Here is a 27,570-nt window from a genome sequence, read left to right as displayed (position 1 = left end):
AACTGCTCCCCGCTCTGTGTTCACTGTCCTGTAAAGCAATCTGGGATATCTCTACCCTTCAGCAGCATTATAGAAATGGACATTGTTCAGTGAAGTTGATTTGGAAACTCACCAGAAACCTGCATGAGTTATGGGTGTTTCACAAGTGGAGACCTCGACTGTATCACACATCCTATTTATTATAATTGGTTTTTAACAAAAATTATTTAAATATTATTTTGTAGTACTAGAGAAAAGGCTGAAGCTGTTTTGCTATTTTGTTTTTTTACATTGTCATCCAATCTCACAGAAGAGCTGGACTTTCCAGTATGCTAGAAAATTCAAAACCACAATAACCTTTTGTTTAAGTGTTCTACTTTATTTTAAAAAACAAAAGTTTCAGAGACTGATGCATAGTATGGGCATATTGTGCATCATAAACAATACAGAATCAGCTCTTTGCATACTTATAACCTAATCCAATCATTTTTTTTGTAAAGCTACCAGAAGGTGGGATTTGAGCAGATGGTTGTAATAGTGCCTGCACTGTGAAATGTAAACAGTACAAGAAATTATGAAGGTACGAGGCGCAAGTTGGCTATGATAGATTGGGGAACAAAAACAAGAAATGCTGGATTCACTCAGCAGGTCTGGCAGCATCTGTGGAAAGAGAAGCAGAGTTAACGTTTCGGGTCAGTGACCCTTCTTCGGAATAGATTGGGGAACGTTACTTAAAGGGTTGACCGTGGATAGGCAATGGATAGCATTTAAAGATCGCATAGATGAATTACAACAATTGTTCATTCCTGTCTGGCACAAAAATAAAACAGGAAGGGTGGCTCAACCATGGCTTAGAAAGAAATTAGGGATAGTATTAGATCCAAGGAGGAGAAATATAAAATGGCCAGAACAAGCAGCAAACCTGAGGATTGGGAGCAGTTTAGAATTCAGCAAAGGAGAACAAAGGGCTTGATTAAGAAGGGGAAAATAGAGTATGAGAGTAAGCTTGCAGAGAACATAAAAGCTGACTGTAAAAGCTTCTATAGATAGGTGAAGTGAAAAATATTAGTGAAGACAAATGTGGGTGCCTTACAATCAGAAACGGGGGAATTTTTAATGGGGAACAAAAATGGCAGAGCAATTAAATACATATTTTGGTTCTGTCTTCACAAAGGAGGACACAAATTACCTCCCAGAAATGTTGGGGAACATAGGGTCCAGTGAGAAGGAGGTACTGTATGAAATCAATATTAGTAGGGAAATTGATGGGATTGTGGGCCTATACATCCCCCGGGCCTGATAATCTACATCCCGGAGTACTTATGGAAGTGGCCATGGAAGTAGTGGATGCATGACTGGTTATTTTTCAAAATTCTATAGACTCTGGAACAGTTCCAATGGATTGGAGGGTAGCTAATGTAACCCCACTATTTAAAAAAGGAGGTACAGAGAAAAGAGGGAATTATAGACCGGTTAACCTGACATCAGTAGTGGGGAAAATGCTAGAGTCTATTATAAAAGATGTAATAGCTGAGCACTCGGAAAACAATGACAGGATCGGACAAAGTCAACATGGATTTATGAAAGGGAAATCATGCTTGACAAATCTATTGGAATTTTTTGAGGATGTAACTGTAGAATAGATAAGGGAGAACGAGTGGATGTGGTGTATTTGGACTTTCAGAAGGCTTTCAATAAGGTCCCACATAGGAGGTTAGCGTGCAAAATTAAAGCACATGGGATTGGGGGAAAGGTACTGACATGAATAGAGAACTGGTTGGCAGACAGGAAACAAAGAGTAGGAATAAACGGTCTTTTTCCGAGTTGCAGGCAGTGACTAATGGGGTACCGCAGGGATCAATGCTAGGACCCCAGCTATTCACAATATATATTAATGATTTAGATGAGGGAATTAAATGTAATATATCCAAGTTTGCAGACGACACAAAGCTAGGTGAGAGTGGGAGCTGTGAGGAGGATGCAGAGAAGCTCCAGTGTGATTTGGACAGGTTGAGTGAGTGGGCAAATACATGGCAGATGCAGTATAATGTGGATAAATGTGAGGATGTCCACTTTGGTGGCAAAAACAGAAAGGCAGATTATTATCTGAATGGCGATAGATTGGGAAAGGGGGAGGTGCAGCGAGACCTGGGTGTCCTTGTGCACCAGTCACTGAAAGTAAGCATGCAGGTGCAGCAGGCAGTTAAGAAAGCAAATGGTATGTTGGCCTTCACAGCGAGAGGATTCAAGTACACGAGCAAGGATGTCTTGCTTCAATTATACAAGGCCTTGGTGAGACCACATTTGGAATATTATGTGCAGTTTTGGCCTCCTTATCTCAGGAAGGATGTTCTTGCTATGGAGGGAATGCAGCGAAGGTTCACCAGACTGATCCCTGGGCTGGCAGGACTGACGTATGAGGAGAGATTGGGTGCTGAGTTTGGAGGATGATTGTATTAAATGGTGGTGCAGGCTCGAAGGGCCAAATGGCCTACTACTCCTCCTATTTTTCTATGTTTCTATCCCTTGGAGGTAGTCTCCATTGCATTGACACAGACTGATGCCATTAGCTTCATTCCGCATTCGCAGATCACAGAAGGCAAAGGAACCGGAGCCAAAGTGCAGTAGGGAAAGGGGATAATGAATTTTCGGGATTTATTGTGGGATCGAGATAACTGAACTTTTGACAAGTTAAAGTTTATGGATAATGGAGCATGGGAAGTCAGCAAGGAGGACATTGGAAAAATCAAGTGTAAGTGAGTCTGAGGTATCAATGAAGACAGGCAGATTGTGGAGGTGGAAATAAACAGTCTTGAAACTCAGCTATGAGTTGAGAAAGATGTGCTAAGGTTTCAGAGAGTTTTGCTCAACCTGGGGCGACGGATGCAATCAGTGGTTTTGGGAGTGAAATTTAGGACAAGAACCAGCGATGGTGGTTTCAGTCATCCTGATGTTCAACTGGACTTGTTGGACAAACAATCAGATGGCGCAAAGGGGTTGAGGAGTAGGATTAGTCTCATTATCAAACACCTGAAAGGAGAACAAGGGGTAATATGTCGAAGTTAAACCACTTCTGGAGAGATGCCAGATGCATTTGCACAGGTAGGATTGAAGCTTATGAAAGCAGTGCCTCATAAATGAACAATGGAGGAGGCTAATGTGGATCCCATTATCAAATGCTGCAGAGAGGTTGAGGAGGGACAGGATGAAGCATGGTTACAGTCGCAGAGGATGTCTGTCATTGTAAGACACGGAAGGAAGATGTAACATGGACATTTATCTTTGAAAATCAGATACCAAAGATCTGATTTTTTTTTCAGAAGTTTCTATATACACCATTTAGCAAATCTGAACATGTTATAACACAAAGGTGCCTTCAAATATTTTGAATGCACAATCACACCTGAAGCACGAACAATATCCCAATGGTATTGCACTTAAAATTCACATGTCAGAAAATATTTTATACTCAAACACAACTGTAAGATATAGTTAAAATTATTACAAAATATTTTTTTCTATGTCACTGCACCATCTTCTCACTGCTGCTTCCTTTCATTGCCAGGCCAAGCAGCCATGGTCACTATGAATTCCTATTTCAGGTTTCCATTGGGTAAGGTAGGCAACACTAATATTTTCCTCTCTGCCTGAAGTAGAGGGAAAAGTAAAATTATGTGAGGCAAGACAGGGTAATGTTCAAGTTCACCTTCATTTTGAGAATTTGAGTGACTGCCAATGCTGGGCCTTGCTGATGGGAAAGCATATGGACTAGTGCTTAGAAGGTTCTGCATCAAGGAAAAGTTCCATAAATAATAAAGGTGCGAATGGCATAATGCTTCCACTAGGTTTTCACTCACTAAAGAATCCAGGCTGACACACCAGTGAATTCACAGCACCAACCTACCCTATTCACACTGAGAAAATTGGAAAGAACAGATTGTAACATTAATACACACACACACAATGGTCAAGACTCAGCTAACCAGAATACAATTCTCCTTGTCCTTGAATTGAGTTAAAGGGCACCTTTATTTTCTGTTCCTTGAGCCAGATTTCTGTTCTGGTCCTCAAGAGAAATAAAGCCATGGCTTCTGTTAAGTGTTGGACAATTTATTTTTGGGCTTCATGTTCCATAGAAATACTTCACCGTGTTCTCATTAGTTGTTTCTTGAACTCCTTAAAGCTTCAAGGCAGAAAGAAATTGACCCGTTGTGAGACCGATTTGCAGCCCTGTGCAGAGAAGAGCTTTTCCTCCTTTGGAATATACAGCATTCCCTTAGCTACTTCATCTAGGATGTCCACCTTGTACTTGATTCCTCTGGAACGAAGAGCATCACGCACACACAACTTAACATGCTTGTACTCCAGAGGTAAGAAAGGAATGAAGAAGTCAATGAGGTTCTCAGTCACAAGGCCACTATGTGCAAATCCCCCTGGAAACCGTATACAAGAAAGGTTATGAATACTTGGTTCTTCCTAATCATTTGCCTCATTAGTGACTTTTTAATGCTTTATTAACAGAGCTGTTGGTATTCTAAATTTATTCCACTTACACTGTGGGATGGATTGGAATGGATACATACATCAGTTCCAAAGTAACATTCATGACTTTACATTCTAATTCTGACCTTCCCTGACACCAGGGTAAGATCCCGACAGACCAGCAACCTTAATGTTTTGCTGGCGGATATGGTACTGACCAGAATCAATCTGTTTCTGGTGGCTGTTTACCACTTGTATTTGTTGCTGCCATTGAGTTGACTCTGGATGTAGGAGTTAAACCATCTTGATTGTCAGTGCAGGCACCCTTTCAATCACTGCTACACTTCCACTCACAACCCGATTCCTTAAAATGCTTTTTTGCCCAGTTACCTATTGTTGCTCTAACTGCCCAATTCTCTTGGCATGCCCGACAGGGTTCCATCACCTTCCCAGGTCCAGTATTGTCACCATTGCCCATTCTCCAGAATCTCTCAACTTGCTCCCCTGTCCTATTGCTTTTTCATTCACTCCAATTCTATCCCAATATAATTTACCTTTTGAGGTTGTGGCTTCTCTTTGGATCCGGTGTTCCAAATCTTCCATCGTGATCTCCTCTCTATTTTGTCCAGCTCGCCAAAATTCCAGTGTCACCCTGTTTATGGAATTTCCTCCTATATTACTATAAAGCAGAGGATGTTTGAACATCATTAACATGTGATAACAGAGTGGTGCAGGAAGCTGGTATCAGGATTTTGTATTGTTTGTACATTGTCATTAACAAGTTAACAGCCCAGTGGCTGAGTTGTTGAATCCGACTGCAAGTATCACAGTTAATGTTTCTCCACACAGATTTTACAGTTGGCTTTAAATCGAATACAGGATACCTGGGAATGTCTGAGACAAGAATGTTGTGAAGGGGATTGGAGTACAAGTATATGGAAGTCTTGCTCCAATTTTTTAAGGCTTTAGTGCGACCACACCTGGAGTATTGTGCACAGTTTTGGATTCCATATCTAAGGAAGGCTACATTTATCTTGGAGGCGGTGCAGCGAAGGTTCACTAGATTGGTTCCTGGGATGAGAGGGTGATTCCTGGAATGGGAGGGTTGTCCTATGATGAGAGGCTGAGTAAATTGGGCCTATACTCTCGGGTTTAGAAGAATGAGAGGTGATCACATTGAAACATACAGGATTCAGAGTGGGTTGACAGGGTAGACACCGAGAGGTTGTTTCCCCTGGCTGGGGAATCTAGAACATGGGGGGGCAAAGTCTCAGGATAAGGGGTAGATCATTTAGGACTGAAAGGAGGAGAAATTTCTTCATTCAGAAGGTTGTGAATCTTCAGAATTTTCTACCTCAAAGGGTTGTGGATGCTCCATTGTTGAGTATATTTACCTTTGAGGTCAATAGATCTTTGGTTTCTAGGGGAATCTTGGGATATGGGGAGCAGGTGGGAAAGTGGAGTTGAGACAGGAGATCAGCTATGATCATATTGAATGGCGGAGCAGGCTCTAAGAGCCCTATGGTCTGTTCCTGCTACTGTTTCTTTTCTTATGAGTTCAAAGATCATATATTTAAAGAAAGAATCTCAAGCCATTTGAACATTCATCTGAGCCCTAATTTAGATCACTATACTGTAATCTTTTTTTTATTATTCATTCATGAGATGTGGGCATCGCTGGCCAGGCCAGCATTTATTGCCCATCCCTAATTGCCCTTGAGAAGGTGGTGGTGAGCTTCCTTCTTGGACCACTGCAGTGCATGTGAGGTAGGTACACCTACAGTGCTGTCAGGAAGGGAGTTCCAGGATTTTGACCCAACGACAGTGAAGGAACGGCGATATAGTTCCAAGTCAGGATAGTGTGTGACTTGGAGGGGAACTTGCAGGTGGTGGTGTTCCCATGCATTTGCTGCCCTTGTCCTTCTAGTTGGCAGAGGTCGCAGGTCTGGAAGGTGCTGTTTAAGGAGCCTTGGTGCATTGCTGCAGTGCATCTTGTAGATGGTACACACTGCTGCCACTCTGCGCCCGTGGTGGAGGGAGTGAATGTTTGTAGATGGGGTGCCAATCAAGCGGGCTGCTTTGTCCTGGATGGTATCGGGCTTCTTGAGTGTTGGAGCTGCACCCATCCAGGCAAGTGGAGAGTATTCCATCACACTCCTGACTTGTGCCTTGTAGATGATGGACAGGCTTTGGGGAGTCAGGAGGTGAGTTACTTGCCACAGGATTCCTAGCCTATTAGCCTATAACCTGCTCTTGTAGATATGGTATTTATATAGCTACTCCAGTTCAGTTTCTGGTCAATGGTAACCCCTAGGATGTTGATAGTGGGGGATTCAGTGATGGTAATGCCATTGAATGTCAAGGGGAGATGGTTAGATTCTCTGTTGTTGGAGATGGTCATTGCCTGGCACTTGTGTGGCGCGAATGATACTTGCCACTTATCAGCCCAAGCCTGGATATTGTCCACATGTTGCTGCATTTCTACACGGACTGCTTCAGTATCTGAGGAGTCACGAATGGTGCTGAAGATTGTACAATCATCAGCGAACGTCCCCACTTCTGACCTTATGATTGAAGGAAGGTCAATGATGAAGCAGCTGAAGATGGTTGGGCCGAGGACACTACCCTGAGGAACACCTGCAGTGATGTCCTGCAACTCAGATGATTGACTTCCAACAACCACAACCATCTTCCTTTGCGCTAGGTATGACTCCAGCCAGCGGAGGGTTTTCCCCCTGATTCCCATTGACCTTAGTTTTGTCAGGGCTCCTTGATGCCAAACTCAGTCAAATGCTGCCTTGATGTCAAGGGCAGTCACTCTCACCTCGCCTCTTGAGTTCAGCTCTTTTGTCCATGTTTGAACCAAGGCTGTAATGAGGTCAGGAGCTGAGTGGCCCTGGTGGAACCCAAACTGAGCGTCACTGAGCAGATTATTGCTAAGCAAGTGCCACTTGATGGCACTGTTGACGACACCTTCCATCACTTTACTGATGATTGAGAGTAGACTGATGGGGCAGTAATTGGCCGGGTTGGGCTTGTCCTGCATTTTGTGTACAGGAGATATCTGGGCAATTTTCCACGTTGCAGGGTAGATGCCAGTTTTGCAGCTGTATTGGAACAGCTTGGCGAGGGGCGCGGCAAGTTCTGGAGCACAGATCTTCAATGCTATTGCCGGAATATTGTCAGGGCCCATAGACTTTACAGTATCCAGTGCCTTCAGTCGTTTCTTGATATCACGCGGAATGAATCGAATTGGCTGAAGTCTGGCATCTGTGATGCTAGGGACTTCAGGAGGAGGCCAAGATGGATCATCAACTCGGCACTTCTGGCTGAAGATTGTTGCAAATGCTTCAGCCATCTCTTTCGCACTGATGTGCTGGACTCCCCCATCATTGAGGATGGGGATATTTGTGGAGCCACCTCCTCCAGTTAGTTGTTTAATTGTCCACCACCATTCACGTGGCAGGACTGCAGAGCTTAGATCTGATCCGTTGGTTATGGGATCGCTTAGCTCTGTCTATTGCATGCTGCTTACGCAGTTTGGCATGCAAGTAGTCCTGGGTTGTTGCTTCACCAGGTTGACACCTCATTTTGAGGTATGCCTGGTGCTGCTCCTGGCATGCCCTCCTGCACTCTTCATTGAACCAGGGTTGGTCTCCCGGCTTGATGGCAATGATAGAGTGGGGGATGTGGTTGAGTACAATTCTGCTGCTGCTGATGGCCCAGAGCGCCTCATGGATGCCCAGTTTTGCACTGCTTGATCTGTTCGAAATCTATCCCATTTAGCACGGTGGTAGTGCCACACAACACGAAGGAGGGTATCCTCAATGTGAAGGCGGGACTTCGTCACCACAACGACTGTGCGGTGGTCACTCCTACCAATACTGTCCTGGACAGATGCAGCTGCGGCAGGCAGATTGTTGAGGACAAGGTCAAGTATGTTTTCCCCTTTTGGTTCCCTCACCACCTGCTGCATACCCAGTCTAGCACATACGTCTTTTAGGACTCAGCCAGCTCGGTCAGTAGTGGTGCTACCGAGCCACTCTTGGTGATAGACATTGAAGTCCCCCACCCAGAGTACATTCTGTGCCCTTGCCACCCTCAGTGTTTCCTCCAAGTGCTGTTCAACATCGAGGAGTATTGACTTATCAGCTGAGGGAGGGTGGTAGGTAGTAATCAGCAGGAGGTTTCCTTGCCCATGTTTGACATGCCATGAGACTTCATGGGGTCCAGAGTCGATGTTGAGGACTCCCAGGCCAACTCCCTCCCTACTGTATACCACTGTGCCGCCACCTCTGCTGGGTCTGTCCTGCCAGTGGGACAGGACATACCCGGGGATAGCAATGGCAGTGTCTGGGACATTGTCAGGTATGACTATGTCAGGCTGTTGCTTGACCAGTCGGTGGGACAGCTCTCCTAACTTTGGTACAAGCCACCAGATGTTAGTAAGGAGGACTTTGCTGGGTCGACAGGATTGGGTTTGCCGTTGTCGTTTCCGGTGCCTAGGTCGATGTCAGGTGGTCCATCCAGTTTCATTCCTTTTTATTGACTTTGTAGCAGTTAGATACAACTGAGCGGCTTGCTAGGCCATTTCAGAGGGCATGTAAGAGTCAACCACATTGCTGTGGGTCTGGAATCACATGTAGGCCAGACCAGGTAAGGACAACAGATTTCCTTCCCTAAAGGACATTAGTGAACCAGATGGGTTTTTCCAACAATTGACATTGGTTTCATGGCCATCATTAGACTAGCTTTTTAATTCCAGATTTATTAATTGAATTCAAATTCCACCTTCTGCTGTGGTGGAATTTGAACCCTTGTCCCCAGGTCAATACCCTGTGTTACTAGTCCAGTGCCAATGCCACTACGCCATCACTCCATGATGTAAATTATTAAACATAAGAGAATGACTTAATTTCACTTTTGACTTGTTTTCTGCTCAAGCAGTCAATGCTGGTGTTTTTAATTAGAACATTAGAGCGCAGTACAGGCCCTTCGGCCCTCGATGTTGCGCCGACCTGTGAAACCATCTAACCTACACTATTCCATTTTCATCCATATGTCTATCCAATGACCACTTAAATGCCCTTAAAGTTGGCGAGTCCACTACTGGTGCAGGCAGGGCGTTCCACGCCCCTACTACTCTCTGAGTAAAGAAACTACCTCTAACATCTGTCCTATATTTATCACCCCTCAACTTAAAGCTATGTCCCCTCGTGTTTGCCATCACCATCCGAGGAAAAAGACTCTCACTATCCACCCTATCTAACCCTTTGATTATCTTATATGTCTCTATTAAGTCACCTCTCCTCCTCCTTCTCTCCAGCGAAAACAACCTCAAGTCCCTCAGCCTTTCCTCGTAAGACCTTCCCTCCATACCAGGCAACATCCTAGTAAATCTCCTCTGCACCCTTTCCAAAGCTTCCACATCCTTCCTATAATGCGGTGACCAGAACTGCACGCAATACTCCAGGTACGGCCTCACCAGAGTTTTGTACAGCTGCAGCATGACCTCGTGGCTCCGAAACTCGATCCCCCTACTAATAAAAGCTAACACACCATATGCCTTCTTAACAGCCCTATTAACCTGGGTAGCAACCTTCAGGGATTTATGTACCTGGACACCAAAATCTCTCTGTTCATCTACACTACCAAGAATCTTCCCATTAGCCCAGTACTTTGCATTCCTGTTACTCCTTCCAAAGTGAATCACCTCACACTTTTCCGCATTAAACTCCATTTGCCATCTCTCAGCCCAGCTCTGCAGCCTATCTATGTCCCTCTGTAACCTACAACATCCTTCGGCACTATCCACAACTCCACCGACCTTCGTGTCATCCGCAAATTTACTAACCCACCCTTCTACACCCTCTTCCAGGTAATTTATAAAAATGACAAACAGCAGTGGCCCCAAAACAGATCCTTGCGGTACACCACTAGTAACTAAACTCCAGGATGAACATTTGCCATCAACCACCACCCTCTGTCTTCTTTCAGCTAGCCAATTTCTGATCCAAAGCTCTAAGTCACCTTCAACCCCATACTTCCGTATTTTCTGCAATAGCCTACCGTGGGGAACCTTATCAAACGCCTTACTGAAATCCATATACACCACATCCACTGCTTTACCCTCATCCACCTGTTTGGTCACCTTCTCGAAAAACTCAATAAGGTTTGTGAGGCACGACCTACCCTTCACAAAACCGTGCTGACTATCGCTAATGAACTTATTCTTTTCAAGATGATTATAAATCCTGTCTCTTATAACCTTTTCCAACATTTTACCCACAACCGAAGTAAGGCTCACAGGTCTATAACTACCAGGGCTGTCTCTACTCCCCTTCTTGAACAAGGGGACAATATTTGCTATCATGCAGTCTTCCGGCACTTTTGCTGTCGACAATGATGACATAAAGATCAAGGACAAAGGCTCTGCAATCTCCTCCCTGGCTTCCCAGAGAATCCTAGGATAAATCCCATCTGGCCCAGGGAACTTATCTATTTTCACACTTTCCAAAATTGCTAACACCTCCTCCTTGTGAAACTCAATCCCATCTAGCCTAATAGTCTGAATCTCAGTATTCTCCTCGACAACATTTTCTTTCTCTACTGTAAATACTGACAAAAAATATTCATTTAACGCTTCCCCTATCTCCTCTGATTCCACACACAACATCCCACTACTATCCTTGATTGGCCCTAATCTAACTCTAGTCATTCTTTTATTCCTGATATACCTATAGAAAGCCTTAGGGTTTTCCTTGATCCTATCCGCCAATGACTTCTCGTGTCCTCTCCTTGCTCTTCTTAGCTCTCCCTTTACATCCTTCCTGGCTAGCTTGTAACTCTCAAGCGCCCTAACTGAGCCTTCACGTCTCATCCTAACATAAGCCTTCTTCTTCCTCTTGACAAGCGCTTCAACTTCTTTAGTAAACAACGGCTCCTTCGCTCGACAACTTCCTCCCTGCCGGACAGGTACATACTTATCAAGGACACGCAGTAGCTGCTCCTTGAATAAGCTCCACATTTCGATTGTGCCCATCCCCTGCAGTTTCCTTCCCCATCCTACGCATCCTAAATCTTGCCTAATCGCATCATAATTTCCTTTCCCCCAGCTATAAATCTTGCCCTGCGGTATATACCTGTCCCTGCCCATCGCTAAGGTAAACCTAACCAAATTGTGATCACTATCACCAAAGTGCTCACCTACATCTAAATCTAACACCTGGCCGGGTTCATTACCCAGTACCAAATCCAATGTGGCATCGCCCCTGGTTGGCCTGTCTACATACTGTGTCAGAAAACCCTCCTGCACACACTGGACAAAAACTGACCCATCTAAAGTACTCGAACTATCGTATTTCCAGTCAATATTTGGAAAGTTAAAATCCCCCATAACAACTACCCTGTTACTCTCGCTCCTGTCGAGAATCATCTTCGCTATCCTTTCCTCTACATCTCTGGAACTATTCAGAGGTCTATAGAAGACTCCCAACAGGGTGACCTCTCCTCTCCTGTTTCTAACCTCGGCCCATACTACCTCAGTAGACGAGTCCTCAAACGTCCTTTCTGCCGCTGTAATACTCTCCTTGATTAACAATGCCACACCCCCCCTCTTTTACCATCTTCTCTGTTCTTACTGAAACATCTAAATCCCGGAACCTGCAACATCCATTCCTGCCCCTGCTCTACCCATGTCTCCGAAATGGCCACAACATCGAGATCCCAGGTACCAACCCATGCTGCAAGCTCACCCACCTTATTCCGGATGCTCCTGGCGTTGAAGTAGACACACTTTAAACCAAGCTCTTGCTTGCCAGTGCCCTCTTGCGTCCTTGTAACCTTATCCCTGACCTCACTACTCTCAACATCCTGTACACTGGAACTACAATTTAGGTTCCCATTCCCCTGCTGAATTAGTTTAAACCCCCCCGAAGAGCACTAGCAAATCTCCCCCCCAGGATATTGGTACCCCTCTGGTTCAGGTGAAGACCATCCTGTTTGTAGAGGTCCCACCTACCCCAGAAAGAGCCCCAATTATCCAGGAAACCAAAACCCTCGCTCCTACACCATCCCTGCAGCCACGTGTTCAACTCCTCTCTCTCCCTATTCCTCGCTTCGCTATCACGTGGCACGGGCAACAACCCAGAGATAACAACTCTGTTTGTTCTCGCTCTATGCTTCCACCCTAGCTCCCTGAATTTCTGCCTTAAATCCCCATCTCTCTTCCTACCTATGTGTTGATAGTGTTCCTTAACACTAATGTCCAAAGACACTAACTGAAGGATAAATGATTGGGAATTAACTTTTATCATAATTTGTAGTCAATATGGATTGTACTCATTGCAGTCAGTCAATGTCACTTCAGAATGAGGCCGTGCAACATAGCAAAGAAAATGTGTTCAGAGTCCAACCTGGGTCAAGAAGATCGAAAACAGCAGTGCTGAATGGCCAAAAGTCTCCGCTTGTGTCTGACTATTGTATTGTTTAAATCTGTACAGATTTACATTTCAAAACCATCATTTCAGGTCATGAATTACAGAGATTTCTGTACAATGTCAGTATTTTATATTCAGGTGCAGTGCTTGGGAAATAATTGGGCAGAAAGTTAACCAAAGTCTGTTTGTCCAAATGGAGGGAAATTGATTTTCACCTGACAAGACAAAAACTCATTCACCTGACAAGATAAAAACTCATTCACCTGGCAGGCTGCCCTTGGGACACCTATAAAGTTACACAATTTTGGGATGTGGAAAGTTCTGGTTTCTTGAACAGTAATTTCCCCCCCACTCCCCTCCCCCCCCCCCCCCCCCACTCCTCTTCATTAAATGGCGCAATAACTGAGTACAGCATGCAAGAAATAATTATGAGGAAGACAATTGTCTCATAAAATTGGCCTTAATGGTTGTTGGATGAACTGAGTCTTGGAGAAATTGTATTGAGTAAAAGCTGCAACTGATTTCACCCCCCCCCCCCCCCACCCCGTCATGGCTTAATGCATGTCCCAGAACCCTGTTTCCAGCAGAGTGCAGAGAGCAGAACTGGAGTCTGACTCTGTTGTCGGGAGCTCTTTGAGAGTTTTTTTGGCACATGGTTGCCAACTCTGGTTGAAAACATTTTTGGTGGTCTGATCACATGGTGTTCTGAGCATTCCCCTGAGCTCCCAACCCCATTGTCTGTCTCGCTCTCCCTCTGCCAAACCCCAATTTCTCTCATTCAGTCTCCTTCTCATCATTCCCCAGTCTCCTCCTTGAATACTTTCAAGTTAGTTTCCAACACATTGACAGCATCAAAACAGCCCTGGTCAAAGTCATCAATAACTTCCAATGTAACTGTGACTATGGTGCATTACGTCTCCTCAATGTCCCCATGTCTATAGATAAGGCCAATGACTTTGTCCTCCTCGACTTTGTATCCTCTGTTGCACTTCCATGACACTGCCCTACAAGGGTTCCAGTCTGAGCTGCTGCAGGACAGCTATTATATCTCCTCCAAAAAGCTTCTTTCTTACTCATGCAATTACCTGTGATGTGCTCTAAGGCCTCATGCTTTTCCTTCTCCTCATCCTCTTTTGTGTGCCTCTCTTCAGTAGTAAATGGGGTGTATTTTTGCTGGGATTCATCTGACTGTCCATCGGAACTTTGGCAAAAAGAGCAGAAACCCCAGGAAAACAGTGGAAAGCCACTTATGCTGGTTTTCTGGAGTTTGGCCAATGGGTGGGAGAATCTCCAAAGAAAGGAGGACGTCCAATACTACCTCTCTGCCACCACTCTTAGCTCCATGATTGTCGCTGTGCTACCTAATTGCCTCTGCAACGTCATTATTGATAAGCCGACTCCAACTCATGGACATGTTAGCTGCTTACATCCAATCCCATATACTCATCTCCCATGTCCTCTCTAACTCATTGACTCCCCATGTCCAGTACATCCTTTCTATGCTTCTATGCCCCTGTTTTTACTTCTTTTTATGGCCTTACTCCACTCTAACTTTGCAATCTTCTCCAATATTATGTCCTGGGAGAAAGTCTCCACTTGTCCAACTCAACTGTACTTTGTGTCACCTTTCCCCAGTGCACACCTCCTGGGCTCTTCATTGGTAGTGGCCAAATATTCATCCATCATGTCTCTGCACTCTTTTCCTGAATTTGTCTGCCCTGCTACTAGCTTCAGAAGCCTTTTCAAAAGCTACCCGTTGAACTATGTTTTCAGATACCTTCCAGTCTCACGCATTTTCTTCCTTTGATTTCCCCTCTTGCCACACCAGTAAAGCGCTCTCAGATGTTTCATTCCATAAAAGTGCAAGTTGTGAATGTGAATGTAAACCAGCTGGAGGCATCACTGATCAACCTGTTTCAGTCTTGAGTCAAATACCACACACACAAATTTTCCAATAGAAATCATTGAATGGCATTTAGGAATGGGAACCCAGCCTAATTTTTTGTGAGGCCGATTATAGCATGTCACCAATGCATCAGCTGAGGAGGGCTTTTTTTCTCTCGTGCATTGGTTGCTTGGGAAGAGTGGATGAGAAGAAAGGTAAATTACGAAGTTGTGATGAACCAAGACAGGGGGTGGGGGGAAGGAGGGAGTGATAAACAAGAATGTAGAATTGCCTCAGATGAGGCGGTGGTGTAGTGGTATTGTCACTGGACTAGTAACCCCAGAAACCCATGGGTTTGAATCCCACCATGGCAGAAAGTGAAATTTGAATTCAATTAATTTAAAAAAAATCTGGAATTAAAAAGCTAGTCTAATGATGATTGTCGCAAACCATCTGGTTCACTAATGTCCTTTAGGGAAGGAAATCTGCTGTCCTTACCTGGTCTGGCCTACATATGACTCCAAACCCACAGCAAAGTGGTTGATTCTTAAAATGCCTTCTGAAATGGCCTAGCTCTGGAACTACAATGACAAACCCAGCCCTGTTGACCCTGCAAAGTTCTCCTTACTAACATCTGGGAGCTTATGCCAAAATTGGGAGAGCTATCCCACAGACTCGTCGAGCAACAGCCTGACATCTTCATACTCACTGAATTATATCATACAATGTCCCAGACACCACCATCACCATCCCTGCCAGGACTGACCCAGCAGAGGTTGCAGCACAGAGGTATACAGTCGGGAGGGAGTTGCCCTGGGAGTCTTCAACATTGACTCCGGACCCCATGAAGTCACATGGCATCAGGTCAAACATGGGCAAGGAAACCTGCTGATTACCACCTACTGCTGTCGCCCCCTCCCCCTACCCCAACTTTCAGCTAATGAATCAATACTCCTCCATGTTGAACACCACTCGGCGGAAGCATGGAGGGTGGCAAGGGCGCAGAATGTACTCTGGGTGGGGGACCTCAATGGCTGTCACCAAGAGTGGCTCGGTAGCACCACTACTGGCCGAGTCCTAAAGGACATTACTGTGAGACTGGGTCTGCGGCAGCTGGTGAGGGAACCAACAAAAGGAAAAACCTACTTGACCTCGTCCTCACCAATCTGCCTGCCACAGAAGCATCTGTCCATGACAGTATTGGCAGGAGTGACTGCTGCACAGTCCTTGTGGAGACCAAGTCCCGTCTTCACATTGAGGATACCCTCCATCATGTTGTGTGGCACTACCACTGTGCTAAATGGGCTAGATTTTGAACAGATCTAGCAATGCAAAACTGGGCACACATGAGGTGTTGTGGACCATCAGTAGCAGCATAATTATACTCAACCACAATCTGAAACGTCATGGCACAGAATATCCCCCACTCTACCATTACCATCAAGCTGGTGGTTCAATGGAGAGTGCAGGAGGGCATGCCAGGAGCAGCACCAGGCATACCTCAAAATAAAGTGTCAACCTGGTGAAGCTGCAACCCAGGACTACTTGCATGCCAAACAGCGTAAGCAGCATGTGATAGACAGAGCTAAGCAATCTCATAACCAACGGATCAGATCTAAGCACTGCAGTCCTGCCACATCCAGTCGTGAATGGTGGGGGGCAATTAAACAACTAACACGAGGAGGTGGCTCCACAAATATCCCCATCCTCAATGATGGGGGAGCCCAGCACATCAGTGCAAACGATAAGACTGAAGCATTTGCAACAATCTTCAGCCAGAAGTGCCGAGTAGATGATCCATCTTGACATCCTCCTCAAGTCCCCAGCATCACAGATGCCCGTGTTCAGCCAATTTGATTCATTTCATGTGATTTCAAGAAACGACTGAAGGCACTGGATACTGCTAAGGCTCTGGGCCCTGACAACATTCTGCCAATAGCACTGAAGACCTGTGCTCCAGAACTTGCCGTGTCCCTAGTCAAGCTGTTCCAGTACAGCTGCAACACTGGCATCCACCTGGCAATGGTGAAAAATTGTCCAGGTGTGTCCTATACACAAAATGCTGGACAAATCCAACCTGGTCAATTACCACCCCAGCAGTCTACTCTCGATCATCAGTAAAGTGCTGGAAGGTGTCATTGACAGTACTATCAAGCGGCACTTGCTTAGCAAAAACCTGTTCAGTGTCGCTCAGTTTGGGTTTCGCCAGGGCCACTCAGCACCTGTCCTCATTACAGCCTGGTCCAAACATGGACAAAAGAGCTGAACTTGAGGTGAGATAAGAATAACTGCCCTTGACATCAAGGCAGCATTTGATCAAGTATGGCATCAAGGAGCCCTAGCAAAACTAAGGTCAATGGGAATCAGGGGGAAAACTCTCTGCAGGTTGGAATCATACCTAGTTCAAAGGAAGATGGTTGTGGTTGTTGGAGGTCAATCATCTGAGCTCCAGGACATTACTGCAGGAGTTCCTCAGGGTAGTGTCCTAGACCCAACCATCTTCAGCTGCTTCATCAATGATCTTCCTTCAATTATAGGAAAAACAACAAAGAACAGTACAGCACAGGAACAGGCCATTCGGCCCTCCAAGCCTGCGCCGATCTTGATGCCTGCCTAAACTAACACTTTCTGTACTTCCGGGGCCCATATCCCTCTATTCCCTTCCTATTCATGTATTTGTCAAGATGTCTCTTAAACGTTGCTGTCGTATCTGCTTCCACCACCTCCCCTGGCAGCAAGTTCCAGGCACTCACCACCCTCTGTGTAAAAAAACTTGCCTCGCACATCCCCTCTAAACTTTGCCCCTCGCACCTTAAACCTATGTCCCCTAGTAACTGACTCTTCCACCCTGGGAAAAAGCTTCTGACTATCCACTCTGTCCATGCCGCTCATAACTTTGTAAACCTCTATCATGTCGCCCCTCCACCTCCGTCGTTCCAGTGAAAACAATCCGAGTTTTTCCAACCTCTCCTCATAGCTAATGCCCTCCAGACCAGGCAACATCCTGGTAAACCTCCTCTGTACCCTCTCCAAAGCCTCCACGTCCTTCTGGTACTGTGGTGACCAGAATTGCACGCAATATTCTAAGTGTGGCCTAACTAAGGTTCTGTGCAGCTGCAACATGACTTGCCAATTTTTATACTCTATGCCCCGACTGATGAAGGCAAGCATGCCGTATGCCTTCTTGACTACCTTATCCACCTGCGTTGCCACTTTCAGTGACCTGTGGACCTGTACGCCCAGATCTCTCTGCCTGTCAATACTCCTAAGGGTTCTGCCATTTACTGTATACTTCACACTTGCATTAGAACTTCCAAAATGCATTACCTCACATTTGTCCGGATTAAACTCCATCTGCCATTTCTCTGCCCAAGTCTCCAACCGATCTATATCCTGCTGTATCCTCTGACAATCCTCATCATTATCCGCAACTCCACCAACCTTTGTGTCGTCCGAAAACTTACGAATCAGACCAGATACATTTTCCTCCAAATCATTTATATATACTACAAACAGCAAAGGTCCCAGCACTGATCCCTGCGGAACACCACTCATCACATCCCTCCATTCAGAAAAACACCCATCCACTGATACCCTCTGTCTTCTATGACCGAGCCAGTTCTGTATCCATCTTGCCAGCTCACCTCTGATCCCGTGTGACTTCACCTTTTGTACCAGTCTGCCATGCGGGACCTTGTCAAAGGCTTTACTGAAGTCCATATAGATAACATCCACTGCCCTTCCCTCATCAATCACCTTCGTCACTTCCTCAAAAAACTCAATCAAATTAGTAAGACACGACCTCCCCTTCACAAAACCATGCTGTCTCTCGCTAATAAGTTTGTTTGTTTCCAAATGGGAGTAAATCCTGTCCCGAATAATCCTCTCTAATAGTTTCCCTACCACTGACGTAAGGCTCACCAGCCCATAATTTCCTGGATTATCCTTGCCACCCTTCTTAAACAAAGGCACAACATTGGCTAGTCTCCAGTCCTCTGGGACCTCACCTGTTGCCAATGAGGATGCAAAGATTTCTGTCAAGGCCCCAGCAATTTCTTCCCTTGCCTCCCTCAGTATTCTAGGGTAGATCCCATCAGGCCCTGGGGACCTATCTACCTTAATGCTTTGCAAGACACCCAACACCTCCTCCTTTTTGATAATGAGATGACTGAGACTATTTACACTCCCTTCCCTCGACTCATCATCCACCAAGTCCTTCTCTTTGGTGAATACTGATGCAAAGTACTCATTTAGCACCTCGCCCATTTCCTTTGGCTCCACACATAGATTCCCATCTCTGTCCTTGAGTGGGCCAACCCTTTCCCTGGTTACCCTCTTGCTCTTTATATATGTATAAAAAGCCTTGGGATTTTCCTTAATCCTGTCAGAAGTGGGGATGTTCGCTGATGATTGCACAATGTTCAGCACCATTCGCGACTCCTCAGGTACTGGAGCAGTCCGTGTAGAAATGCAGCAAGACCTGGACAATAACCAGGCTTGGGCTGATAAGTGGCAAGTAACATTCACGCCTCACAAGTGCCAGGCAATGACCATCTCCAACAAGAGAGAATCTAAACATCTCCCCTTGACATTCAATGGCATTACAATCGCTGAATCCCCCACTATCAACATCTTGGGGGTTACCATTGACCAGAAACTGAACTGGAGTAGCCATATAAATACAGTAGCTGCAAGAGCAGGTCAGAGACTAGGAATCCTGTAACTCAGTTCCTGACTCCCCAAAGCCTGTCCACCATCTACAAGGCACAAGTCAGGAGTGTGATGGAATACTCTCCACTTGCAAGAAGATCGACACCATTCCAGGACAAAGCAGCCCGTTTGATTAGCACCCCGTTCACAAACATTCACTTCCTCCATCACCGACGCACAGTGGCAGCAGTGTGTACCATCTACAAGATACATTGCAGCAATGCACCAAAGCTACTCAGGCAGTACCTTCCACACCCACGACCTCTCCCACCTAGAAGGACAAGGGCAGTAGATGCATGGGAACGCCACCACCTGCAAGTTCCCCTCCAAGCCGCACACCATCCTGACTTGGAACTATATTGCCATTCCTTCACTGTCACTGGGTCAAATCCTGGAACTCCCTTCCTAACAGCACTGTGGGTGTACCTACTGTACATGCACTGCAGTGGTTCAAGAAGGCAGCTCACCACCATCTTCTCAATGGACAATTAGGGATGGCCAATAAATGCTGGCCTGGCCAGCGACGCCCACATCCCATGAAACGAATATAAAAAAAAAAGCCTGAACATCCTGGTGCTTTTGGAGGTTATCTGGAGCTACACGCATCAGCTGCAATAACATCGATCTGGGTAGTTCCACATCTACAGTTTTTTAAATGGGGTTGTGACACTGAAACTACAGTATTTGATCTTTGCGCAACATTTATCAATTGTAAATTTGATTTGAGTTGGCAGCTTTCAGCCGTCAGGTTGTCAGCTGTACAGAGATTGGTGTTGGACTTTTGTGCAATTTTTGGGTTCAATTGGTTTGATTTTGTTTACTGTAATAACTACGAAATAGAGAATTGGCTAGAGTCACTGAATAACACTGCAACTCAAAAACAAACCTTACCTTCCCCCATGTCTAGCCAACTCTGAAGTCTAGTCATCCATTTATGCTACATCCACCATTGGCTGAATCCCAGAGGTTCTCCATCGACCTCTGAGCTAACCCAATAAACAACAGTGTGACTGGTTCCTTCCACTAACTACAAATGCAATCGCATAATGTAGTTTGGAAAAAAAAACCCTCCTCTCCTTCAAAACTTCAAATATAACAAGACTTAACAGCCAAAACATGCTAACTTATCCAGTGCAAAGCAGCTATTAACTGACTTTGTGGTCATTAGTAGAATGTATATTATCCCTGTGAGTAGAATTTTGAGTTCACATAAATATGTTGGTGCATTGACCAACTATCTATCCTTATCTTGATATTCCTGTGGAGCCAAGTCCTTGATCTACCAGACACACTTCAGGAAAGAAACCCAACATTGCACAATTAGATCAGGAATCTGAAAGACTCTTCTGGGCCCATTTATATGACAGCCGAGACAGTCCTGATGTTGACATTGGTGCTCTTGCTGCCAAATGAGCCAACAACCATCTCCAAGGTGTTTTTTTAAAGGCTTCTGCACCAATGGTAGCTGTAACTGGTAGTACTGGGCCCTGCAATTTTTCAGGCTGGGAACTGATTAAGCTGCATAATTATTTTATCTTTGAATTACCTTAGGAAGATAAACATGGACTTTCTGAAGTCCACCCCATCCACATGGTCATAGTGATCAATGTAAGGCTTGATGGCATCAATGAGGCCTTGATGCAGTTTTTCTGCCTCATCAAATATAAACAAGGATCGTTTGCATTGTTGTACAGCTGTCAGAATAAATTGCCGGAGTTGAGCCTGAAAGAGAGAGCAAAATAATTGTGGGGGTTCCCAACTTTTTATATTTCAGGTTCATACCTTCCCCTGTCCTCTTTCTCAGTATGGCAGTCCATTTTCTGTTCATGTATCCTCACTCTGAGAGGAACAGTATGAATGATGTGACTGCCATCGACACCATCTAAATATAGCATGTCAGACTAGCAAAGATAGTCTCAATATATTGTTCTGAATGACCGACATCAAGACTTGAACTCTCACCCTTCAGCTCAGAAGTCAGTCCTCAGCCACCTGATTGGCAGACCATTGCTAAACTTCCCTCACACTGAATAATACATTTGAAAGTTTTAAATAATACATTTGAAAATAGTTTTAAATTACTTTAAAGTTGAAAGACTTTTAACTCTGTTAAACACAGGTCTAACTGAAATAGTTCAAAGGCTCAACAATTAGGTCAAATTTTCCCTTCTTCCTCTCTCAAAAAGGCATACATTTGGCCTTAGTGAGGTTTCCCACATGTACCATTGCAGACTGATAGATACACTTTTTGGTAAGTTTGGGGGACCAAAGCTCACTTTTACCAAATACATTTTTGTAACTAAACCCACTGGACCTGTTTAGAAATGTATAAATATAATAGATGTCATCTTTGAATACAAGTATTCCCCACTGCTCAATACCTTCTAACAGAAACAGAAAAATGGTTATTTTTAATCTCCACTTCCCTTTTTCAAGGTTTTCCCATACTTCTCCCTCTTTCCCTCATGCTCAATATTCATGCCTTCACTTCCCTCAGTTGCAATTGTGCTCTATCAATTATATTGAACAAGCATCTGTTTTTGGCTGGCAGATTTGAGTGACATTGGGCTGATAAATTGACATACAACATATGGTTAAGTGTGTTGGATATCCATTTGTTCCATTTAACTCTGTTTACCTTGTAAATGTCAACCATGTCGGCATGTGGAAAATGGAAGGGAGCGATGTAGAAATGCACACACTCGCTTCTCAGCCCATCTCGGTACAAGTTGTCCGCTATCATTTTGGCCACAAAATTCTTGCCAGTACCAGACCAACCATGGAAGGAAAGTGCCAGTGCTTTCTCTGGGTTTTTGGTTGCTAAGAAACCTTTCACTGCTTTCACCACAACTTCCTTGGCCAGGTGCTGCCCATGCAACTTTTTGCTCAGGTCGTGGTCAAGCCCTGTTTAGAAAACACAAAACCAAATCTTATTGCACCTTTCCATTCGTCCCTTAGAAAAAATTCTGTTCACAACTTCTTTGTCTGAATGGAATATTATGGAGGTGGAATTATGCTCTGTAGCACCTATTTGTTGGATGCTGCACAGCCTCTTAAACTTCAAAAGTGGCATCTGCAACACGCTCTTCCAACACTGCATTCCTAAAGGAATTAATGTGTATCCACCTGTGACTACTGGCAGCATGCAGAGCAGGCCGATCATACCGTCAATCAGTGTGAAGTTATGGGTTTTTCCCTGCAACTGCCCACACAGCGAGCTCCCACTTTTAGTCTTGCTACTTTGGGCAGTTGCAAAGTTGTGCATAAAAGAGGGGAAGAAAATTTTAGGATCCATAGTTCCTTTAACTGGTTCTAATTTGATAAAGGCAGGGTTTATGTAAGAGAAAGGAACAGAGCAGATTTGTTGAACCTCATGACTTATTGCTGTTCCTAAAATTTCTCAGGGGCACTTCAATGGTATAAAAGGTGGGATAGACCTCCCTCCGAAGAGTATTCCCTCACCACCTTTTGTTGGACAGCTAGAAAAGGGGTGGCAAACCACAGGACCTCCCAGTTCAATCAACACTCCACAGTCAAGCAGCTTATTAACAACAGCCCAGAGGCACATGGAGCAGTGAGTCTGTTGAGGTCCACAGTTGAAGGAGAGGTGGGACCTCAATGGTACCTTCAGAATATATTGTGAGAATAACTGCTGGGCACCATTATGCTTGGCCACCTAGCCCTTTTCAACACAGTTGATGTGAATATCTTAGCCTGTCATCAGTACTAGTGGGCACAGTGCCAGTTGTTTACAAGAAACTGCTGTGTGTCAACCACAGGACAGAACATGTTCTCAAAGGTAAAGTAAAGGAACTAAATTTCATAAAACACAACAGACACAGAGCCTGTGCTCGTACAGCTGAAGGATGGCAAATACTGCTTGAAATTAATAGGGTACGACTCAGGTACATTGACTGTCTCCTCCATGCCCCTAACACTGTACAGGTCAATTCTTATTTACAAACCTGTGATGTTGTTAATTATCCGGCAGTCTCCTGACTCACAGCACTCATGTACACTGCAGTACCAGTTTATTATTTCCTGGTAACCATCCTGGATTAAAAAAGACAATGCCTCCAAAGTGTTTGCTGAAATCAAAGAAGAAAAAATGTTTTATACCAGTAAAGAGGAGTATTTTTTGATTGAGTCTCTTACAAGCCTCTTTATTTTAAAAAACACTTGTTAAATTCACCAAAATAACAAACTTGCTTGGCTATGCTGCAGTACTGTTTGAGGTGGTTGTTTCATACAGTGAGTATTCTGCACATTTCAGTTGATCCCAGATTCTCCAGAGAATCTATCACCTGCACAGGGGCAGAGACCCACATTCCTGATGCTGTCCCAGCTCCAGTTTCATAGTGACTCAGATAGGAAAATATCCCACAGGTTCATGTTGAATGAGAGGGTGCAGTCTGCTTGCACGTCTTTATTGTGATGTTCTGCATTGTTACACTAGCTATATTATGACACCACACTATACTCATGAGCCTGAACATTCCTGCTGTTGGTGGATTTGCAGTGAGATCGTCCCAACACTCGCCAATGTCAGACTGCTAGTAACACCATTTTTTTCTCCCATAACCACCGTTAGCTATAAAGGGAGATTTGAAAGCCAGAAAAATGCCCTTGCTGGGCTCACCAACTTTGGAAGGGAGGAAATACAGTTCTGGTGCTGCCTTTAAAAGGTTGCAGCAATTTAAAGGGGAAAGCTTCCATTTGCAGCAAGATTGCTCTGAGAGTAGCACCAAGGCTTTCAGCTCTATCGGTGATGGTTCCGTTGACAGAAGTTTATAGAAAGAGGAACCATCTCATGGCACTAAGAGCAGGAAACCCCACGATGCAGGCTATGTAGAGAAAGGTAGCAAGAGGCCAGTGCAACCTTCAGCACCTTCACGACTGCCACATAGAGTGGAAAAAGTTTCATTGGCCTCACAGGAGTGACTGTCAAGGTGATCATGCCAACACATGTCTTTTACCACTGCTGGAGCCTTCACTCACCACCTGACCTTTTGTATGCTTTCCCTCTCAACACATGGGTGTCAGGAGAACTCAATCATGCAAAGGGAAACCATGTCAGACATTCAACTACCAACTACACTTACTGGCCACTCTTGTGGCTCATCTGTCATAAATGCTGCTGCTAGTCTTCAATTCTCATCACTGGGCTATATGTGCTCATGGGTAGCGTGTCCATGCTACTTTTCGACTTCTAACGTAGTCTTCCTCTAATGGAAAAACGGACCTGCTATCAATACCAAAGAAATACCACCTGGGTAGGGCCATCATAGTGGAAGATCCTATGTCCAAATTCTGGGCAGACACATAGGGGAGTCTGTGGGAGGGGACAAGGTTGAAGTTACACTGGCAGCAGAAGGTTGGTGAAGGCAGAGCAAAGCTCATCAAAATACACCTCGGCTTCATGTGCTTTCCCAGAGTATTGCGGACCCTTGCACTCAGCTTGCAGGAGGAGGGTGGCCACTCAGATGAACACCCAGGCACTGCTCCTCATAATGAGAAAAGAAAGGTGAACCCATGTTTAGAGTGATGAGCAGTACTAACAGCAGAACTAACTACAAGTTACAGCAAAAGTCGTAACTCTACCTTAAACTACTTTAAAGAATGCTTTGCAGGCAAAAAAGCACCACCTGTTCAAATGGCCTCCTCCTAAGTTGTAGTTACCTCAGGAATTTCTGCTGCAGACTCTGCAGCAAATGGATCTTTGGAGCTGGCCATGGACCTTTGATCTAATGGGTCATAAAGAGGGCTGGAAGTGTTTTGGGAGGAGAATGCAACTGTGTGGTGATACTCTCAATGGCATTAGGAGAGAATTCCAGAATTGCTACAATTTAGGGGAGTAAATACTCCAGTAGTTCTACATACCATTTTTGTCATGATGAATGGAACATAATTATATTTTTGTGACAGAATAAAGTGAAAGATGTCACTGTAATGTATGTTGATAAATGGCAAGAAGAAAGGTTTTGGCTGAGAAATTTACAGGACTAATGTATTCCCATATATGTATCTCAATTCACTTCACAATGAATTACTTTTTGAAGTGTAGTGGGTTTTATGAAGGTAAATATAGCAGCCATTCTGCACCATCAATGCCCCTCAAATAGCCAAGTAGAGTAGGAATAATTAATCTTTTTTGTGTTTGTTGATCGAGAGGGGACTGTTGGCCTGAAGATTAGAATAATGTCTTTCTCTTCCATAAATAGTGCCTGAAAAGGTGGACAAAACATTGGTTTAATTTCCCATCTGAAGGACGATACCTCTGACAATGCAGTGCACTTTCAGTATTGTACTGGGGTGTCAGTCTGGCTGAACATTCAGCTCCTAGTGTGGGATTTGGATTCAGACACTTCTGGTAATCACAGTCAATCATATCTTGATGAACTTACAGTAATGACAATCATGTTCATCAAGATGGTATTGAGCACTCAGTGTTAGCAAGAAAATGGATAGAAAAAAATGGACTAACCATCCCATGATCTTTATAGTTTCCAGTCTGTTATAAACAGGCCCTGGAGTCATTCCCAGGCATTTTGATATAAACTGATGCAGCTCCACTTTTGTTGTTTCACTGCATTGGAACCCTGTAACTTGACTTGCTTTCCAGGCATCCCTTGTCCTCTGTCTAAGCCATTTAATCAAATTGAAATCTTAAAATAACTCCTGGGAATCATGTGATTTGAATGCAGCCTGTAATTCACTCCCAGATATTCATTATTTTATTCTCCAGCTAAACCACCTGACCTTGATGGAATCATAGGGCTGAATTCTATAAGCTCGCCACTGGATGAAAAAATGTGCCGGCCTGCCCATGCAGGCCGCACGCCAAAGAGCCGCCACGATTCCAAGCGTGGCAGCTCACTTAAATAGACAGGACGGGCCAAACACCCCCACCCCTACCCATGAGGTGGAGGTGGCGGACTGTCTGTCCCCTGCAATGGTGTCAGCTGCCTGTGCACAGGTGCTGACCCCATTTTTAAAGGGCTGTTAGCCCTACTGGCATATTTAAATATTTAAAGAAAGAGTATATGAAATTAAATACAACTCTTTTGCCCCTCTCCCACCCCCTCAATAGCAATTAAATTCATTATTTGCCCTTTCTCCAACCCCCCCAAAACACCATCTGACCTTCCCCACCCCAACTGCACAAACTTTAAACTATAACCCTTCCCACTATCACCTTCACCCATGATGTTAATTTATCCCTGTCCCCCCAACAACCACCCCACCCCCGCACTGAGAAACTTACCTCCTCCTCCCTCCCTACCAGTGTTGCGCCTCGTTTCCCCAGATGGGGATCCGAAGGCGTGGCAGGGCCGGTCGCCCGGTTGAAGATCACAGCGGCACAGCAGGTGACGGGGGAGTAATTAATGCAGGTGTTTTAATGTATTTAAATATTTAAATTGAGGCCTCGTCGCCCAGTGGTAGGGGGTCGCCATGATGCCTCACCACCATCAGCAATATCGGGCCGGGCCCTGCTGACGTTGAGGTCCGTGGTGGGCCTCATCCGGGGCCATCTTCAGTGACCGCCCCACCCCCCACCCCCCCGTCACAGATCCTGACGGCAAGGGCTCTTTCGAATCCAACCCATTGTCTGTAACTCGCTTCTAGCAGATCTTTTATTCTCAACACATATACCTTTTCATTCACTCACCGTTCTGCTTTGCGATGTCTGTCAGCTCTTTAGTCTCACAGTCTGAATTCCAGAACTGACCAGGAAGAAAGTGAAAAATCTCTGAAAATGTCCCCAGCTGCTCCTGAAATATGTTTCCTTTCACCACCTGCGACCACCCGCAGAACAGGAAGAGCCATTGGAAATTCATTGGAGAAAAACAGAATGCTCTTAAACCAGAAGTGTTGAGCTTGCAGGGATTAGGGGCAAGGAGAGAAAAAGGGAAAGATCCCTTTGTACCAGTAGCTGCATTAAATACTCTTCATTCTTTGCTAATATTTACCTCTAATATCACATTCAGTTAATCACGTGAACTGCAATCCTCAGGTTAGCGACCCTTATCAAACCAGGCACTTTTCCAATCTATCAACACAGTAAGCATGTTTACT

At 44.8% G+C, this 27,570-nt stretch overlaps 1 protein-coding gene across 1 annotated transcript; it reads right to left on the bottom strand.

The window, feature by feature from the left end:
* tor3a (torsin family 3, member A) lies at positions 1-27,436 on the bottom strand. Its single transcript, XM_068037438.1, has 6 exons — positions 27,164-27,436; positions 23,460-23,582; positions 22,133-22,398; positions 21,041-21,216; positions 5,016-5,140; positions 1-4,412 (listed from the first exon to the last, which is right to left on the bottom strand). Exons 1-6 carry the CDS (start codon positions 27,330-27,332, stop codon positions 4,165-4,167), a joined length of 1,107 nt encoding a protein of 368 aa, XP_067893539.1. The 5' UTR covers positions 27,333-27,436; the 3' UTR covers positions 1-4,164.
* Positions 27,437-27,570: the final 134 nt, after the last annotated feature.

This window comes from Heterodontus francisci, chromosome 8 (genome assembly GCF_036365525.1).
Source record: "Heterodontus francisci isolate sHetFra1 chromosome 8, sHetFra1.hap1, whole genome shotgun sequence".
Classification (NCBI taxonomy): Eukaryota; Metazoa; Chordata; class Chondrichthyes; order Heterodontiformes; family Heterodontidae; genus Heterodontus; species Heterodontus francisci.
This window is presented reverse-complemented; position numbering and strand designations above follow the sequence as displayed.